The sequence below is a fragment of the Prinia subflava genome, chromosome 6, assembly GCF_021018805.1.
Source record: "Prinia subflava isolate CZ2003 ecotype Zambia chromosome 6, Cam_Psub_1.2, whole genome shotgun sequence".
Taxonomy (NCBI): domain Eukaryota; kingdom Metazoa; phylum Chordata; class Aves; order Passeriformes; family Cisticolidae; genus Prinia; species Prinia subflava.
Genome location: NC_086252.1, coordinates 16268341 through 16288113, shown reverse-complemented (window position 1 = coordinate 16288113; position 19773 = coordinate 16268341). Strand labels below are relative to the sequence as shown.

At 36.3% G+C, this 19773-nt stretch overlaps 1 protein-coding gene across 1 annotated transcript in view; it reads right to left on the bottom strand.

Annotated features, from left to right (window-relative positions):
* TTN (titin) overlaps positions 1 to 19773 on the bottom strand; it is a 237978-nt gene that overhangs the window by 144123 nt on the left and 74082 nt on the right. Inside the window, 33 exon segments of the mRNA XM_063399870.1 lie at positions 158 to 241; positions 711 to 788; positions 1453 to 1530; positions 2083 to 2160; positions 2512 to 2577; positions 3848 to 3916; positions 4607 to 4684; positions 5216 to 5308; positions 5950 to 6129; positions 6411 to 6488; positions 6625 to 6681; positions 7525 to 7572; positions 8257 to 8283; positions 8398 to 8475; positions 8621 to 8830; positions 9402 to 9662; positions 9760 to 10027; positions 10110 to 10199; positions 10556 to 10736; positions 10991 to 11276; positions 11409 to 11501; positions 12499 to 12786; positions 13462 to 13752; positions 14251 to 14538; positions 14693 to 14980; positions 15492 to 15770; positions 15869 to 16147; positions 16234 to 16512; positions 16650 to 16937; positions 17422 to 17700; positions 17830 to 18111; positions 18222 to 18500; positions 18771 to 19052. Coding sequence (XP_063255940.1) covers positions 158 to 241; positions 711 to 788; positions 1453 to 1530; positions 2083 to 2160; positions 2512 to 2577; positions 3848 to 3916; positions 4607 to 4684; positions 5216 to 5308; positions 5950 to 6129; positions 6411 to 6488; positions 6625 to 6681; positions 7525 to 7572; positions 8257 to 8283; positions 8398 to 8475; positions 8621 to 8830; positions 9402 to 9662; positions 9760 to 10027; positions 10110 to 10199; positions 10556 to 10736; positions 10991 to 11276; positions 11409 to 11501; positions 12499 to 12786; positions 13462 to 13752; positions 14251 to 14538; positions 14693 to 14980; positions 15492 to 15770; positions 15869 to 16147; positions 16234 to 16512; positions 16650 to 16937; positions 17422 to 17700; positions 17830 to 18111; positions 18222 to 18500; positions 18771 to 19052 — 5883 coding nt within the window.

Here is a 19773-nt window from a genome sequence, read left to right as displayed (position 1 = left end):
ATTGCATAAGAGATACAACAGACTGTAATGATTCATTGTCTAAATCAGAACAGCAGAACTCACAGGGGAAGCACAAATCAATGACTAATAACAGCACAGAAACATATAGACAGAAGCTGAGAAATAGCATATCCTTGTATTCTACAGGAAAGCATACCTTTAGTTGGAGGAGCCTCAATTTTTTTAGGAACAGCAGGAGATACTTTTTCTTTAGGGACAGGTTTCTTAGGAACTGCAGGCACTTAAAAAAAGTATTTGTTTTAGCACATTTGAAGTAAAAACTGGCACATGAATCATGTAAGAGAAAACGTTGAGAAAGATTCCACATGGACATGTTCTCCACGTTAACCCATGACACTTACCAAACATGACAGTTGACCAAATTGAGATAAATGTAATGGTCTAAAGATTACAATAAATGATAATAAAGTGAGCTATATTATACCTTTTGCAGGGGGACTTTCTACTTTAGGAACATATGGCATTTTTTTAGGTACTTCTGGCACTTTAAAGATATCAATTATAATATAATATAATTAGCTAAAATTGGCAAGTTTTTAAAGAATAAATTACAGCACACCTATACACAAAACTGACACAGAAGATATATTTTAACGTAGATGAAGTACCAGTATAACCAGATTAACTTAGCAATCAAATCCAAAGATGCTTAAGATAATAAGAAAAGGACATTATTTTTTTAAGTGTACCTTTAGGTGTTGGAGCTTCCTCTCTTTTTGGAACAGCAACCTTTTTCTCTGGAGGAGCTTTCTTAGGAACCTCTGGCACTTAAAAACCATAAAATATAAGATAACTGAATTCTAAATTTCAAAGATTTATTGGAGTATTATAGATTTCATTAATCCATTTGTAAGAATATCAAGACACACCACATAACACATTCATACACTTAACACACAAAGATATATGACAAGAGCAACATACATTTGATAAAAACCAAAATCAAACCAGTTGCTGGAAGACTATCAAATGCATTAAGACTGATTCCTTAAGTGAAGAATGAGCTGATCGAATATATTACCAGGTTTTAAAAAATGTCATGGGTGGACAATTATGGTGGAGAATTATGCATAAAATGTCAGTTCTAACACAAACATGCTTACACATAGACTAACAGGAAAATAAAACTCAACAAGCAGTGTACACTCTATCAGTAAGTGTATCTTTGGCATGCAGATGTTCTCCTTTGGGAAAAGGAACATGTACTTTTTCTTCAGGCACAGTTTTCCTAGGCTCTTCAAAAACTCTAAAGGTATTAAAATTGATCTAAGTAATCTTTCTAAGGCTTTTGAACGCTTGAGATGAGAACAGACATTCACACATAACACGCAAAGATTACATTTATCATAAGTGTGGAGAAGATAAGAGAAGTTAGGAAAAGAGGACAACAGCACAGAACAGGTTAAAGCCCACATTCAAAAGATGCTGTACCTTTTGCTGGGGGAGCCACTTCCTTTTTAGCAACAGCAACTTTCTTTTCTGGAACAGGTTTCTTAGGCACTTCAGGCACTTTGGAAAACATTGTTAAAGTAGGAGATCTTTAGTTTTTGGAACACTACTCCAGATCTGAGTAATCAAAGATTGTTTTATACAATGAACACAGTGCTTGGACAAGGAGCTGAGCACTGCAGCTGACACAATACAATGGACAGCCTTTTGGACAAATGTGGACAACACAGGAAAGACACTAGGATACAGTATAAAACTCCTATGCTAAAATCACTGCACTAGCACCTTTCATTTTACTCTCTTGTAGTAAAAACACTCCACACCTGCCTGCAAAAGTCACACAATTTAAATAGAAATAATAAGCACAAGACAGTTAAGAGAAGGGCCCAAGCTGAGACAAACTCAAGCTATAAGCTAAGTTACAGCACAATTGAAAAACTGAACTTGTGCAACACAGACAATTCGAAATCAAATAATGCATAAGGAGATAGTGCAAAAACAAAGATAAGAGTAAATTCCTAAATATATTTAAGAAAATATGAAAAATAATACAAATAAAGAAAATTTGTTTGGGCTTTGCTTCCTTCTTTTTTACTAGAACAGTAGAAATACCTTTTGCTGGAGCTTCTGTTTTAGGGACAGGAACAGGCTTTCTCTCTTCTGGAACACGCCTCTTTGGTATCTCAGGCACTTTAAAAGACAGGTGGTGGTCATTTAGGAGACAGTTAAAATAATTGGTAAACCACAGTAGGCTACTCTTAACATGGTATATAAACAAACACTAAACGTAAAAAACTATTCTGATTATCAAAGAGCTACAACAAACCCATCTCACAAAAAGCTATTAAAGGGATTGTTTAAAGCAGTCATGAAGAAGAATAAGATAGAAATGCAGTAAAGCTTGAAGCTTTGAGAGCAGAGCCATAAAGAAATTGAAAGATCTCAGTTGTGATATGCTATCCTTTGGTAAACAGTGTTACAGACAGATAACGTGAAAGCTCAGAAAAATGGAGCAGATGTTGATGCAAAGACTTTATTCACCTTCAACGTGAGAGATCTCGAGCTCTGTAGAAACGACTTCTTCCTCCTCCTCAACCTCCCTATGTGCTACAATAGGAATTTTAAAGATATTAAATGTTGAGAAAGGAAATATCAAAGTCCATACTAAATCTGAAAAATGTTAAGAAGATATTATATGTGTACAGTACTCAATCATAACTGAAAGCCATTTGTTAATATGTAAAAAAAAATAATGCAGAAAATAAACAGCATGTGCAAATCTCACAATGAATTTTGATTCAAATTAAAACAAACAAACAAACATTTATTAGACTCCCATCCTTAATCAAACTACCTTCAATGGGGTAAACAGCTTCAAAGAATCTTTCTTCAACTGTTTTCTTAAGCTCTGTTGGCTCTTCAAAGAAAAGTATTTAAACAATATTAAGATAAAATACTTGAAATATTTCCATCTATCAAGCAAAATAAAACTAAAGCTCCATAACACAATGGACAAAAAAGCAAGGCATACTAAAAGACAAATGTACAATATGTCTAAATATGTAATCTGCCATAAATAAAAATAGGTCAAAAGAAAGTGTAGTAGGATTGATAGATTGTTTTGATTTGGGTACACAGATTTTTGGTTTTGTACATACCTGTAACATCATATGAATACTCTTCTTCTCTGTGGACAGAAACTGACATCTTTTCTTCTGAAACAGTCCATGTTTCTACTGTTGGTACTTTAAAGATAGGATTTTGTTTTAGTATTTAATATTCTAGATCCACATTAGTGGTATTCAGCATGTGAGTTTTTGTCAAATCTTTATCTGTATTGCACATTAAAGTCTTAGACATATTTAGACAGTCAGTATTCATATTCTAAAATACTGAACACAGAACAAGCACACAGTATAATATTTAGTATTTGTTAAAGACTGAAGACTAAAGACACAGACACCTTTAACCCAAACATTTGAAACAAAATGCATGCACAGGCTTTTGGAAATAGTACATCAGAAGAATTCTAAAGGTGGTTCTTCAAAGATGTTTTTGGGCATGGGAATACAATTATGCCTACTATGTAAGGATAGGCCAGCAAGCAGAATAAATGAAGAAAAAGCTAAGTCACACTGCAGTGTGACTGTAGGCTCTTGAAACAAGAACCAAAAGGCTATCCACAAATATGTTAAAAACAGACTTTATAAAAAAGAAAAGCATGGTAGACATACTAATTAAACACTGAGTAGTCACAGCACGACTACTACTACGGATCCAAATACATACACACAGGCTCACATATTCCAAAGAAGCACAGAAACATATTGGGTGCTGAAAAAAGTGTAAACTGCAATTCAAAGATGCTGATCTGTACCTTCCTTTTTCATAACTTTCTCCTCAACGACCATTGGTGTGGGTTTTGGTGGCAGAACTTTCTTGGTAACTGTTGGCATTATAATTTTGTTACTCAGTCAAACATTCAGCAGAGAGATCAAAATCAGTCTACAGATATCTATCAGTGATGTTGAAAATACAACAAACAAGACAAGCAATCTAATTCAGCAGCTCAGCCAGGCTTCTCAGAATCACACAAAGCAATATAAGGAATGTGTTTGTTTGTTTTTATTGCTATGCTCTAAAGGCACTCAGGGCATTTAGCACACAGGTCATTTCCTGATACTTATTGAATTGCAACTGCCAGAACCCTGCTGCAGAAGGGGAAATACTGCACAAAAGGAAGTAGCTACTAAGAGAATAAGGCTGCATCTTTATTTTATAACCAAAGAACTATTAACCAAGGCATCTTGGTAGATGGGTCAAAATGGAAATCTAAGCAAGAAGGGGATTTCACATCTTCAGCTTAGAGTGAAACACACTATTTCACCCAGTGTTATTTTACATACACTTCCTTTCCTAAAGCATTGGTAGTTAATACTTGCATTTAGTATTTTCCCCTGAAAAGCTTTTAAGCTTCTTTTTAAAGAATTCAGCAGAAGCTGTTATTAGATGTTTCCAAGACTGGAAAATTGATCAGACCATGTTAAGTAGAGACAAAACATATGCAGATCAGCTAAGTAACAAAAGCCACAACTTATACGGAAAGATGACATTAAGATAATTAAACAGTATTTACCCTCAGCCCTTTTGACTTTTTCTTCTGCAACCCTCTGGGTGGTTACCTCCACTTTTTCATCAACAGGTTTCTTGACAACTGCAAGTAATTCAGATAGAGTTGTTGTTTAAGTAATCAGGCAAATTCCTTTCTGGATATGAACCAGACAGAACTGGCCATTTTTCTGTTTAGGATGTTGTAAACCTTGTGCATCCTTTGCTCTGTTCAGTGTATTGTTTACTGGTGGTGAACAGTGGTAGCAGTGAAGCCCACCCTGTCCTGAAAGATATGCAGTGATCTAAGTGGGAGACACTTCCTAGAAGGGCAGCATTTAATTTCTTAAAAGTTAAACCCATGTCCAAGGCTAATATACAGGGAGAAGGAAGGATAACTGAAGCTCAGTTTGATTTTACCATCAATTCTTGTTTTGATTCAACCACCTCTGAGCAGAGAGCTCAGAAATATGAGGTGGGAGAAGAGAACGGGTTGTCATGACCCTTGCTCACCTCACTGTCCAACATAAATAGAATTTTCTTCCTTCCAAGGAAATGTGACTAACCAGCACCATTCAGCTTGAAGGAGATGCATGAGAGATCTTAGCCTGCAGTGAGTTTTGTGGGAAAGTCATACCTTTTTGAACAGTTACTTCCTTCTTTTCCTTCTTTTCAGCTATAATGGCTGGTGGTTTTCTCTCAGGCACAGGTTTCTTAGGAACTTCAGTCACTTAAAAAAAAAATAATATCACTTAATCATAAAAAGTATGTTCTCTAAAGGCTCTGTATACAGAAAGGTATTAGTTATGCCATTGCAACTTTATGAATTTTAAAAACAGAGAGTTCTGGAGATCCAATTGTTGAAGTAAAATGTTTTGCTTATTTCCATGTTTCATGTTTTCTCATCAGAGCCAAATTTTGTTCCTAGAGGCATTCATGTTACTAATCTCCAAGACAGTTACAGCATGAGAGAAATTGCAAAATACAGCCATTAACAACAATCAATAAATGTGTGAAACATTTAAGTAAATCAAGTTTATCTAGAGCATGAAAGAAGATGAAAGAAGAACTATAGCAAAACCTAAAAATAACACATATCCTTACTACTAACTACTACTAACTCATATTAGGTATTAAAGTCCTGCCAGGTTCATTGGCATTGAATTTCTAATGTATCCATTCCTATCTGCACCCATACCTTGTGATATCTTGTGTTATCATCAGGTGTCACTTAAAATTTGCCAGCATATTATCTTTATAGCTATTTTAGCAAAAACAAAACCAAAAAAATGTTGCCTATTTCAAAATGTTGAGCCTTAATAATAAATATGATAAAAGAGAAGAAATAAAAACACATGTTAATTCAAATACCTTCTTCATGAATTATTCTTTTTTCTTCATAAGTCACTTCTCTTTTCTCATAAGCTTCTTCCCATTCCTCTTCCCCTTCATCATAGCCCTCTTCTTTGACATAGTAGTCATGGTCTTCACCATAATCTTCTTCCCATTCTTCATAAATTTCTTTGGGCTTCTCTGGTAGCACCTCAGGAACTTAAAATAAATAAATTGATTTTTCATATCACAGTCTGGAATTTGCAAGGCATATTGGATGTTCACATTTAGTGGAATTATTTCACCCTCCCAGATGGTTTAAAGAAGAGACTATTTTTTAAGCAGTCACAATCAGTTTGGATTTTAAATGTGGGTTTTTAACATAAAGCAGAAATCAAACAATTGTGATAGATTCAAGTTATTTCAAAACAAAACATCTCGCTTCCACAAGGTAATTTTACTCTTTTAAAAAAAGTTTTCAGACAAAGGAAAAAAGTTACCTTTAGGTGGTGGGACTTCTTCAGGAGCTTTTTTAACCACCTTTTGGGGGACTTTCTTTAATGGAACCTTTTTCTCTGCTTAAAAATAATAAATTTAAAAATTTAAATTAAAAAACCTCAAGAACCACTAAAAAGCCAAACAAAAAATAACTCCAAATATTAACTATCATAAGGAAACATGAACATAGTATTCAAATACTGTAAGGACTTTTACCTGGCTTTTTCTCCGCTGGAGGTGGAACAAGAGGCAGAAGAATGGGAATAGGGGCAGCTTGTAGGAAAAATGAAATATTTAGAACAAAATTTAAGTTTGCTATTTCCTTGTAAAAGAAGAAAATTCCTGGTTTGGGAAAACAGATTATATGGTTTTATTGCAGCTGCAGAGTAAAAGCAAACATGGTGCTTATTCTGAGAGTTCCCAGCAGCTGAATAAATATAATATGAGTGGGAAACCCCAGTCTACCTTTAGACTCATTGAACCCTGAATGTTCTCAGCTTTATTGTCATTGCTGCCACTCTCCTGTCTTTGGTAATTCATCTAAGTATCAAATCTTTCCCTTCCTGCTGCCACTGCAAGCATTTACCAAATTATCCTGGAAATAAACCCAAGAAGTTTGAACTGCTACTGGGTGTAACAGAAGTATAAACACTGTTTGTTGTCCAAAACCAGAGCCTGGGGAGAAACTGTTTGCCATAAACATGAAATTCAACGTCTGGCTTTAAAAGAATATTTTTAAGGCAGTAATTAAGACTGTTTAAAAGGTGGGTTTTTTCGTTGGTTTTTTTCTGTTTGTTTGTTTTTGTGGCCAAAAGGAGAGATGAAAATTTGGAAAAGAAAGTATCAGAGAGTAAGATGGAAATAAAAGGAAGATGAAATGAACAACAGACTGATAGGAAAACATGATGGAAAGGACTCTTTTTCAGAGAATTAAACTCCTACCACTACCTGTGCAGAGTTTTCACCTTCCACACAAAAAAGAAGCCTATCCAAGTGAAGACTTGCTCACAGGGACAATTAACTAGATCTGATTGCTGAGCTAAGATTATTCTCTGAGATTCCCACTGTCCTTCAGGTTCAGTGCAGATATAGAACATGTATGGTTTGTTACCCTACCTTCAGCTGGCTTTTGAGGTGGAACTGCAACCTTGGCATCAGGAACATCTAAAAAATTAAAACATTTAACTGACTTAATAAATACTACCAATAAAAAAATTCAGTGTTCTCTCCTCAAGAGCACTAGTTGATGGTGCTTTCATCTAATTGTAACATAAAAGGATAGTAGCTTGCTCCTCAAGTATAAGCTAGCCAACCAACAGATAACTAATTGTATTGACCTTTCAGTTCAGCCAGCGAGCCCATACAATGTTGTTTTATTTCTAAATAATTCTTGCAACATTTGGAGTAGGCTTTTAAGAACATTCAAAAAAGAAGATCACTATATACCATAAGGAGGTGATTTTTACCTATTTTACCACCTTGGTTATTTTTTTCCAGTTGCACAGAGAAGATCCTATCTATTAACTGGTATGTCTTTATTGTTCTATTCCTTAGCAATTCAAACAAAAATAAACTTCTGTGTTTAAGAGAATGGGGCATTCCATATTGTACAAAATATGGTCCCTATTAATGTCACTGAGTATGTGTTTATCTCAATATTCATTGCCATTACTTATGAGAATAATAGTTCCATATGTCTGTAGATGAGGAATACTTTTATAGGATGTAGGTTATACTTACTCTAACGAGGAAAAAAAGATTTGAAAATAATTAAAAAGCAGAGCAATGCTTTAATTTTATGATAGAGTATAGATAAGATCTTGTACCAGTCTTGCTTGAGGACTTTACCTGGTGGCTTCAACTCCAGTTTGATTTCTGCAAAGGAATATTAGATTTAATTTAGAACTATTGATTTTTTCAGAATAATGCTTCAAACAAAAATATTTGCATATGGTTATGATCACAAATTTGTTTAGAAAGTTTGCTAACCTTTAGTAACGAGATAGAGCTCTGCAGTGCTTCTTGCTTCTCCTCTTGGTTCAAGACGAGCAATTACAGAATACACACCTGCAGCAGCCAAGAATATTCATATTTATATGCTTTTATCATTTACAACCAGACAAAAAAACAAAAAAAAAAACAACAAAAAAACACAAAAACAAACAAACCAAATAAAAAACTGTACCAGCATAAATGTTTAATGCATTTTTACCTTCATCTTCTGCATTAACATTGTGAATGGTCATATAATGACAACGACCTTCACTTCTGAAGCTGTACTTGGGACTCTCTCTCAGTTCAGTGGGGCCTTTATACCATGTCACAATTGCATCATCGAAAGACACCTCGCACTCGAAGGTTGCAGACTGGTGCTCACTCACAACGATGTTCTGTATGCTCTTGGTGAACTGAATCGGTTCCGCTGTTTTTAGAAAGAAAAAATACATCAGTTATTATGCACCACCATGGCCTTTACTGGATCTGAATCTTTCTCACTGTTGTCATTAAAATAGCTAAATTTTAATGAGATAATAGCAATAGATCTTGAAAAAGTAGAGTAAGAAAAAGGGATTCCATGTTCTATAAAGTTTTATGCGTAAGAATGAAGATTAGAAGACTTAAGAGCTCAACTATGACAAGATTACTGTGCAGATACATTTTGTAAGAGAAGCCATTAAGGAAACTAAAGATAGAGAATAATTAAGAAAAAGTCCAAGGAAAACACAAGAGTCCCAAAGAAAACAGAAGCTAGTACAACTCAGATTGTTTGCGAGTCATGGGACATTATTAATCATGGTTTAGTCAAGAATACGGAGTTTCACAAGTATGTCACATGTTGTTCAAAGAGAAAGGACAGTAAAATTTTTTATTTAGTCCATTTCCAAGTTTTGGAATCTGTCTTTCAGAAATTATTTTTATTTTCATTTGTCCTGCCAATGAAACCTCCAGAAACTGGAGTTATTGTAAGAAAGAGGTTCTATATCTTTACAAACCTTCAATGGCCAGATCTGCCGATGTTTCTAGACTGTCAAGCTTGCAGGTATACTGTCCCTCGTCTTCCGTTCTAACATCCTTGATGATGAGTTTGTGCACTTTGTCAGAGACTTGTGTTGAATATCTCCCTCCTATCTTAATGGGTCTCCCATTTCTATACCACTGGGACTTGGCATTTGGGATAGAGAACTGACAAGTCAGTGTGCATGTTTTTCCTTCCTTGAAAGTGGTGTCATGAAGGTGCCGCTCAACTGCAGGTTCTATTAGCATGTTAAAACATACATTTTAAAAGAGATCAGAGAGTGGGATAAATAAAATGTAAACTAATTCAAAAATATGCTTCAGAAATACACTTACCAATCACAGTTAGTTTGGCACTGGCAATATGGGGTCCACATACTATTCTGAAATTTCCTTGATCTTCAGGCTGGCAATTTCTAATTCTCAGTATGTGGCGATCACCTTCAATTCTAATTTCATATTTGTCATTGGAGTCCAGTTTCTGGGTTCCTTTGTACCATGACAGTTTAATTTCTGGATAGTTAATCTTAATCTCACATTCAAAGATAGCATCCTCATCTGCTAAAACCGTCTGATTTTCAATGTCTCTGATCAGAGTAATAGGCTGGAAAATATTTGTTTAAGTTAATTTCAAGTCCCCTGTAATAGGTTTGAATATTTCACAAATCAGTCCAAAAATATTTTACCTCTGTTTGTGTGAGTCGTTGCTGAATAAAAGCAACAAGTTCATCAAACTCCTGATCTTCCCTTTGAGCTCTCTCTGTGAGCTCAATTTCCTATAAAAATGCAGAATATAGTCAAAGATTAAAGATACTAAATGTCAAGCTGTCATGTTTATCCAACACAGAACTCATTCCTACATCAAATTTTATGTAACTGTACTCTAACCAACGTATCTTCCCATTCTAACAATTGCAGTCAAGTTATGAAGACAGAACCTAATTAGCCAGAATGCCCATTTATTCTTCTTGCATTTGAGCAGGCAAGAAATTGAGAACTGCCAATAAAAGATCTGAAGAGGAACCAGAAACTCCTGCACACATCATGACTTCAGAGCTTCAGAGTGTGGACTTCTGTTTAAGGGAAACATATTACTCCTAAGAGAGCAATGCTGCAGTCACAATTATCTTACCAATCTATGGCTTTCTTCTGCTTGGGTTTGCTTCAGTAACTCAAAGGCTTGCAGGAGGCCACGGAAATCTGTAATTCCGTACATGCGAGCATATTTCTCATATTCTTTGGGATCTACATTTTTGAGAAGTTCCAAGATATCAATAGGTTGCTCTTCCTCTTCTTTTCTTTTTGTTGGAGTGCTATTCAAATCAATAACAGAAGTTAACTATGCTGCATTTCATTCCCAGAAAGCTGCTTAATGAAATATTGAATCACCTCAGGGCTTTCCTGTGCAGTAGAATGCTTTAGCTTACTCTAGTCAGGAGCTTTTATTTTAAGTACAGTTATTCCTATTTAATGGATATTTAAAATTATATCTTGTTCTGAGATGTACAATTAAAAAAAGTTTCTTCTGTGGTGATAGCAAATGAATCCATAAAACCTTTCAAGATACCTTTTTAGTTTTGCCCTGAGATCCCCTTCAACAGCAACTTCTTTCTTTCTTTCTTCAACTTGCAGATTTACACTCCTCTCAATTTCACCGTGTTGGTTAAAAGCTACACATTTGTACATGCCAGAATCAGTTTTTATTGTGTCCTTTATTTCTAGCTTGGCTTCATCTCCTCTCTGCTGGATTATGATGCGGCCTCCCTGATTGAGTTGCCTCCATTTTCCCTTCATCCACTTAACATTTGGAATTGGATCTCCGCCAACTTTTGCAATAAATGTTGCAACGGTCTCTGCAGAAAGATGCAAATGAGGAAGCTAAGTCGTTCCAGTTATTTATGACAGAGGGACATAATCTCAAAAAAAAAAAAAAAAAAGGTGTAGGCAAATAGAAGACATTGTACTGTTTTGAAAAGAGTCCTTACTTTCCATGACTTTGATACTTTGAGGCTCTGACACAAAATAAAGTTTGCCTTCCACTTCTGCCTTCTTAGCTGCTGGAGCAGCTGCTGGTTTTTCTAAAAGAAACAGAGTCAGAGAGTTATAAGAGATTTCTTCATGTAATAGTTTATGTACACAGGCGATGATGCTTCTGAAGGAATTGTAAAAAAGAAATTAATTCCTGAGATGGAACAAAATATTGTGCAAAATGTAAAAATGCAAATTATTTTAATATCATTTTAACCAACTTGCAGTTTACTTTCCAGATGAAACTGTCCACAATGGGCCATACTGTGCTGTTCATTTACTTCACTCATGCCATTTATACTCTGCATGGATGCAAATCCATAGATAGATATGCAAATAAAATGCCTTTTTTCTAAAATGGATAATTTTTTGGTGAGGTTTTCCCTTTTTGGTCCATTTCTGGATATTATGCCCTAAAAGTTACTTGCAGTTTATCAGTGGTCTCTTAAATTCTCTTGCTTTTCATTGACTTAGTCTGTAGCCTAGTGGCTAACCACGGAGTGAAAAAGACTATTTGTGCCTACTGCTGGGCTCTTGTGTCCTTTATGCAATGGTAAAGTAAGAGCTACACAGAAGGACTCATGTTTAGACACTATTTACTTTCAGCTGAAAGGTCAAGATGTCTTAGAGCCATAATAATCTTAAAAACAATCAGCCTCTAAGGCCACATGCTCAAATTCCTTCTATATTTTCCTTTAATAAACACCATTTTTCACATGCATAAAACATGCCTGTCCAAATAATTTCACCCATTTAGCTTGCATTTTTCTTAAATTTGGTGTTTATATTTAGAAAATAAATTCCTGATCTCTTAGGTAGGAAAGCACTATTTATTTGACACTGATTTTTCAGCATTTATGTCACTATTGAAATATAAATTACTGTTAAATACTCTGTTTTATCAGATTCTATGGTTTTACAAAAAACGAAAAGTAAATAATTGTTTGTTGCTAGATAATTAACATTTTGTTCCACAGGAAAAAAAGTTGGGATAGAGTTTTGGTTGGCATTTTTGTCATATGCCTTATTTTCTTCATGTTACTGTACCTTTGACTGTCACTTTAGATTTGCAAGTATCAGTGCCAGCTGCATTTGAAGCTTTGCATACATATTCTCCTGAATCTGATTTGGTAACTGCAGCAAGTTCTAGGAGAGCTACTCCATTAGCAAAGCTGAAGTTGCATCTGTCTGAAGCTCTTATTTCTCTTCCTGCCTTCAGCCACTGGATCCGGATTGGCGGCGATCCCTGGACATGACAGCTAAGCTGTAGGGTATCACCCTCCTCTGCTGCTGCTGGCTGAAGTGGCTGGTCAAAAACTGGAGGCTTTTTAGGTTCTGGAATGTGAAAACGCTTGAGTGAATACTCAGGAAAGTATGATCAAGAACGGAATACGTGTGATTCCTAAGGAGGCAATGGCAAGGAATGGAGGATGGCAAACAGAAGTTTGAGAATATCCATCATAATGTTATAAAATGGAATAAATATCAAGAGATCATGACAGCGTATTTCCTATATAAACATGCAAGGAATAGCTTTATCCCCTCAGCAAGAACCTTTAAGTGCAAAAATAGTATAAGAATTAATGCACCATTAGGCTGCAAAACTACATAAAAATCTTGAAAGAAATTGACCTGCAATTTCCTGCAAAACTGTTATGATGAAGTGTCATATTATCACAATGCAGTGTCAACACTGCCTAAACTTAGATTCCATTACACAAACCCCCTGTTACTCCACTGAAGGAGAATGATTAAAAATTCAACAGAAATTTCCCAAAGATTTGAATGTTCTCTTTAAATCAGTCATAGAAAATAGTGAAAAAGAAGCTTTTCCTTGAAAGAAATAATCACAATAATAAAAGTACTTCTTGACTTTGTGATTTATGTCCATCTCTGGACAAATTACTGCTGTTAAGGTAAGTAAAACCAGCTCACAAGAGAAGCTATATACTTGCAGCTAAATAAAACAAAGGAAAGCAGGAAGCAAAGAAAAACAAGACTTGAACCAACCTCTGATAACAACAGAAGATGTACTCAACACGCTTCCTGCTTCATTGGACACTTTACAGGTATATAAACCAGCATCTGATTGCTCTACGGTCTTTATATGCAAAAGCAAAGTATTGTTTTTGAAAGATATTTCACAGTGAGCACTTGAATGAACTTCCTGATTGTTTTTATACCAAGCAACAGTCAAAGGCTGAGAGCCAGAAACACGACCCTCAAGTTTAAGTTCATTCCCTTCTGTTTCTTCTACTGCTTCAGACAGTTTCTTAGTAAAAGTAGGAGGAGTTTTTCGTTCTGTAAAAAAAGAACATAAATTCCATGAATCTATCTTGAGATGGAAAACCATAAAGACAATGCTTCAAGAAAAATTTGAACATTGGGGAATTGATATTCAGTCTCATTTAAAGTGGATATATTTTTTAAGTATTATGCTAAGATAAACAGCAGGAGTCTTGCTCTTACAGTCACTGTCACTGTATGTTCCTGTTTGAAAAAAAAAAAAATCTCTTACATTGATTTAAGTGATACACCATTTAAATAACCCCAAGAGTTTTGTCAAGTTCTTAAGAAAGAAATAGGCCAGACCCTATTGGGAAAGTAGGGCAAAGAAAATGTTTTATTTCTCCTCCCATTGCAGTTAGTGACCTTTCCTAATTCCCTTAAAAGATTCATAGGTATCTCCAGATAGGTACTCTCAGGCTACATCTCAAAAGTTTTCTCAAAGTTATCTTGCAGTAATAAGCCCAACTGAAATAAGAAAAATGTAAACACAACGTATTGTCTATTCAGTACCTTTAACAGACAGTTCAGCTGTGCAAGAGTCCTTTCCAACTTCATTGCTAGCATAGCACGTATATGTTCCAGAATCTCCCCTGTCAACTCTCAAGATGGTCAAATGGGCTGTGTTGTCTACATAACTGATCTGATAGTTCTTTCCTGTTCTAATTTCTTGGTCATCTTTTGCCCAAGTAACTCTAATAGGCTGTGTTCCAGACACGTGACACTCAAAATCAGCACTTTCTCCAATAATGCCACCCACAGGTGTAAGTGGGATGTCAAAGAATGGAGGAGTCTTCCCTTCTGAAGAGTGAAAGAAATAAAAAAAAATCACTTAAAAATCTCAATTTAATTTAAAACTGTGTGCAATAAGAATCTCTTGTACAATATTAAATCCATGTATAAAGCAAAACTCAGTTTTAAGGCATTTCCATTAAACATTTCACAGCCCACCAACCTGTGAGGACAAGCCTGCCACTAGAAGAAGCAGTCCCAATGGCATTGACAGCTGTGCAGGTGTATTGCCCAATAAGGCTCCTATCTGTCTTCAGAATCTGCAGAGTTGCTACATTATCTACAAAGGATGTGTGAACATTGTAGTCCTCTTTCACACGCACGCCGTCTTTAAACCAAGATACTTGGATGGGTTCTGAGCCAGCAATGCCACAATCAAACGTGACTGGTAAGCCAACAGTTTCATGAACGTCTCTTAATTTTCGTGTAAAAGAAGGAGGAAGTTTACGCTCTGCAAGAGAACAAGTATTGTACGGTGAAGCCCTTCAGAAGACATGCACCTCTTGCTGTACGCATCAATAATCACTGACTAATATGTTGTAGGGTATTGTGGATTTTTGCTCATAACTTCCATATAAAAATATCATTTAGCATATAATTTATTTTGAACTTCTTGTAAAGAGCCCTCTGCATACGGTTGTAGGAAGAGGGGTCTGGTTTTTTTTTGTCTTAGACCCAATGAGCCTCAGGAGTGCTAATACTGGAAACAATCAAAGCAATATCTTGAATAGGGGTAGAAGATAGAGAGGCTTTTAACACTGCAGAAGAGCTGTGGTCAGTAAGTGCTGTATTTCAATTAGCTTTGCTGGTAGGCTTTTGTTAGTAGAAGACAGTGCCACAGGGTACCTGACACATCAAGATAGTAAAGTGTTTTACAAGGAAGAGGCAATTGTTTTGCGAAATAGCAAAGCATACTTAAGAAAAATAGGCCATTTCCCTATGTTTAAAATTGAAATATTCACCTTGAACTGTAAGCAAAGATGATGAAGAAGCCTCCCCAACAGAGTTTTCTACTTTGCAGATGTACTCCCCACTGTCACTACTGTCTACCTGGCTGAAAACCAGAGTAGCAATTTGGTTCCTAAAGTGCATTTTCACAGTAGCAGTTCCTCTCAGCTTCGTATCGCCTTTGTACCATGACACAATCATTTCTGGTGTTCCAGCAACCTGGCACTGTAAGGATGCAGAATCCCCAACAGTCACCTGCACTGGCTCCAAGGGTGTAATGAAGTAAGGTGGTTCTGAAGGACAAAGACACACCATTAGCATAATAAGATATTGCATGATGACCATTAGTAGTTCAAGTAACACTTGTTGGAGTGATGCTGGCTTGACGCACCTAGTATTGTGATTGTACCATGACAAGTATCTTTCCCAGAATCATTTTCAATATGACAAGAATATTGCCCCTGATCTTCTAGTTTGCTGCCAGGGATTTCCAGTATGGCAGATGTGTCTGTAGTGGTGATGCTACACTTGTCAGAGGGCATTATTTTCACTCCATTTTTCTTCCATGTCACTGAAATCGGTGGAGTACCCATATATGTGCATTCCAAGATTAAATTTTTCCCTTTCTCTACACTTAAGTCATTCACCTTCTTCACAAATTTGGCTGGTTCTATAATGAACAACAGGAAGAAAACAAATTAAATAAAGCCAAGAGATCATCTTTAAGAAGCATAAGAAGCAGTAGTCTGGACAAACCTTTGACAAAAAGATGTGTTGTACAAGAAATTTTCCCTGCCTCGTTAGAGACCTGGCAGGTGTAGTCTCCACTCTCAAGTGGATGTACATCAAACAACTCCAGTTCTGCAACTGAATCTTGCAAGGTGATATTGCATCTGGGTCCTGGTACCAGCTCAACACTGCCTCTGAACCATTTTACTTCCAATGGAGGGGAACCTTTTACGATACTAGTAAAGGTTATGTTTGCCCCAGATAAAACATCCAGTGGTTCAGGTTTCTTCACAAAAGATGGTGGTTCTAAGCACACAAAACAGATAGAGAAGAAGTAAATTTGAACTTCTTTTGAAGATCACAGTCATCAGAAATACTAAAAAAAAAAATCTTTCTGAAAATAAATTTGGATCCTCTGATTCTGGCTTCTTACTGATACTGACCTCTAACACTCAAAAAGGCGCTGCATTCATCAGACCCAGCTACATTAGTAGCTGTGCACATATAAGTTCCCATATCAGACTCCTGAAGTCCATTCACTTTCAGAGAACAGGTATTGTCTGTAAGAGTAGCCTGATACTTCTCTCCACTGGTAATCTCTTGTCCGTCATGAAACCAGGAAACCAGAATGGGTGGTGACCCATAAACTTTGCACTCCAGTACAGCAGAAGAACCCAGCTGACCATATGTTTCTTTCAGTTTTCTTGTGAAAGAAGGAGGTATAATACGATCTGCATTTGTTTCAAAATAAAAGTAAAAGTAAAAGTTACCATACAGGGTTCTTAAAATGCAGGAAGTTCTCCATGCATAATAAAATTAGTGACCTTTCTTTCACTGTATCCCCTTTGGCAATATACTCTGACACATCAAAGTATTTGCAAAATGGTCAATGGTTAAGGATGTGCTGGAACTCTCATTCACAATCTTTGAGGAGCACCTTTTATTTTTGCTGCTCTTTTTCATACGCAACCATATTGCACCAGCTGTCCAAGAACATGTAGATTAAAGCTGAAGAAATCAAGTCCTTTCAATAATTCCTGCCCCTCTCAATTTAGGTAGGCATCTATTCTTGCTGCCTCTCAAAGTGGCAAGCCAAGTACTCCCAGGATTATACAACTCTCTTAGGTTGTCAGTCACAAAAACCACTTCACTATCTGAAGGCTTTGTAAAGGAACTAAAGGATCAGAGGCGACTCAGGAAGAGTGGTCAACTAACCTGAAACGTGCACTGAAGCTGTGCAGCTGCTTTTACCAACACTGTTTTTCACTTCAAAAGTATATTCTCCACTGTCTTCTAGTGTTGCATTGAGGATCTTAAGCCCAGATACTTTGTTGAAGAAACTGATTTTATATTTATGGTCAGTGGACAGTTCATTACCATCCTTAAACCACCTAGCTGTAAGCTCTGGTGTGCCATCTACTGTGCATTCCAGAGTACAAGAATCTCCAGCTGTAACTTTGACTGGGCCTGGCTTCTCTAAAATGACTGCAGGTTCTGTAATGAAATGCAAGTCAGAAAAAATTTTAGAACAATTAAATAGCTAATATTATGATAAAATTTCAAATTTAATTTTTTTTTAAATCATCATAAAACACGCTGTGTTTTTTATCTCAAGCTACCAACCTAGCACTTTCAGCATGGCAAAGCATTCCTGAACTCCAGCATCATTTTTTATCTGACAAATGTATTTCCCAGCATGGGCTGGTTCTGCATTTCCAATCTGCATAGTTGCAATGTTTTCTGAGTAGGAGATCCAAAGATTATCACTTTCCCTGATGATTTCCCCTTTGTCTTTTAACCACAGAACAGAAATGGGCTGTGATCCTTGTACTGCAGCCTGCAGCTCAATCGACTCCCCAACAACGACAGTGAGATCACTCAGCTTCTTCACAAAGGTCGGCGGTGCTGTTTAAGAGAAGATATTTAACAGTAAAGAATCCTGCCAGAAGCGGAAAAGGAGGAGGAGAATTGCAGGAACAAAGAAATGCCAAGAAGATGCCAATCTTTGTACGAACCTCTCAGTGTTACAGAGCCAACACAGGAATCACTTCCCACATCATTTACAGCCTTACAGTGATATTCACCAACATCTGCAGTATCCACACTGAGAATGTGAAGACTAGCTGTGTAGTTCTCAGACATGACCTTATACTTCTTGCTGCTCCGAATTTCTCGCTTGTCTTTATACCATGAAATCTGGAATGGGGGAGTGCCCTGAAGCTCACACTCCAGATGAATATCAGACCCTTTCAAGGTCTCGACTGGATGGGGCTTCTTGGTAAAAATGGGGGGTGCTGGAAAAAAGAAAAAAGAGGTATCGTTTGTGTTATTTAAGCAAAAGAGATTAAAGAGGACAGAGGATTCAAGTAACTCTTCTGATGCTAAATAGCAAAGACAAACAACAGATAAGAAAGAATTGCCACAGAGATCAAAAACAGACAAGAGATTTGCCATCTACTCAGACAAGTTTTGGCCTCTCTGACAAAAGAAAGTGGGATTTAAGAGCTTTTCCTGAAGGAGGACCCTTATAGTTAGAAAGAGCAGGAAAGAGCTGAGATTCTGACCTTTTACTCTCAGTGTAGTACTGATGCTTGCACTACCCGCTGGATTCTGAGCTTCACAAGTGTAGTCACCACTGTCTTCAACACTGAGGTTGTGCATTTCAATGACTGCCACTGAATCCACAAAGGACATTCTGTATTTTTCACTGGGATGGATTTCAGTTTCACCTTTGTACCAGGTGACTTTGATTTCCGGAGATCCACCTATTTTGCATTCATACGTTGTGGAATCGTGCTGTTTCACAAGTTTTGAGGAGTCTAGTTTCTTAATAAACCTTGGTGGTTCTGGAAAGCCAAAAAGGGGAGATGATGCTTTAAAGTGCACGAATTGTTTGGATAAGCAGGGAGATATATAACTGAAACTGTAAACTTGAGGGACTTAAGCAAAAATTCTAATTCTGCAATTGCTATAAATTTTTTAGATGGTTTCAAGTTGGTCCAAAATCCAGATTAAGACGCAAACAAGTTTTTTATATGCATTTTAGTGAGTTTCTCCTTAGTTTACTGACCCACTGTACCTCTCCTTGTATGTATTCACTACAGATTAGTTGATATGTGTGGTTTTCTTTACAAAATATGCTCTTGTTATACATGAGTAATCAAAATGCCTGATGCAAATGCAAGAATCCAGTCATCCAGCCAAGAAACGTTATTAAAAGCATTTATGTTGAATATTATAGCAGTTGCTTTATATTATCCTGTGATTAATAATTAATATAGTTAATCAATGCATTATAACCCCTCACACATTTAATGCAAAACCAAACGTTAAGTTGCACATGAGGAATGAAACTTAAGGAGCTTAGGTAGCAAACAAAAGAGCTTGGAAATAATCATGCTGAGGAGAATTATGAGATGTCTGGTATTACAGACATTGGTGTTAAATGTCCTGTGATTGAAAAGTAAAACAGACGGTTACATTTTGTTCCATAAGGAGATGAAAGGAGTGGAAGTTTGATACTTTTCATCAAAAGTACCATCTAGATGATTAGAAACACAAGACTGA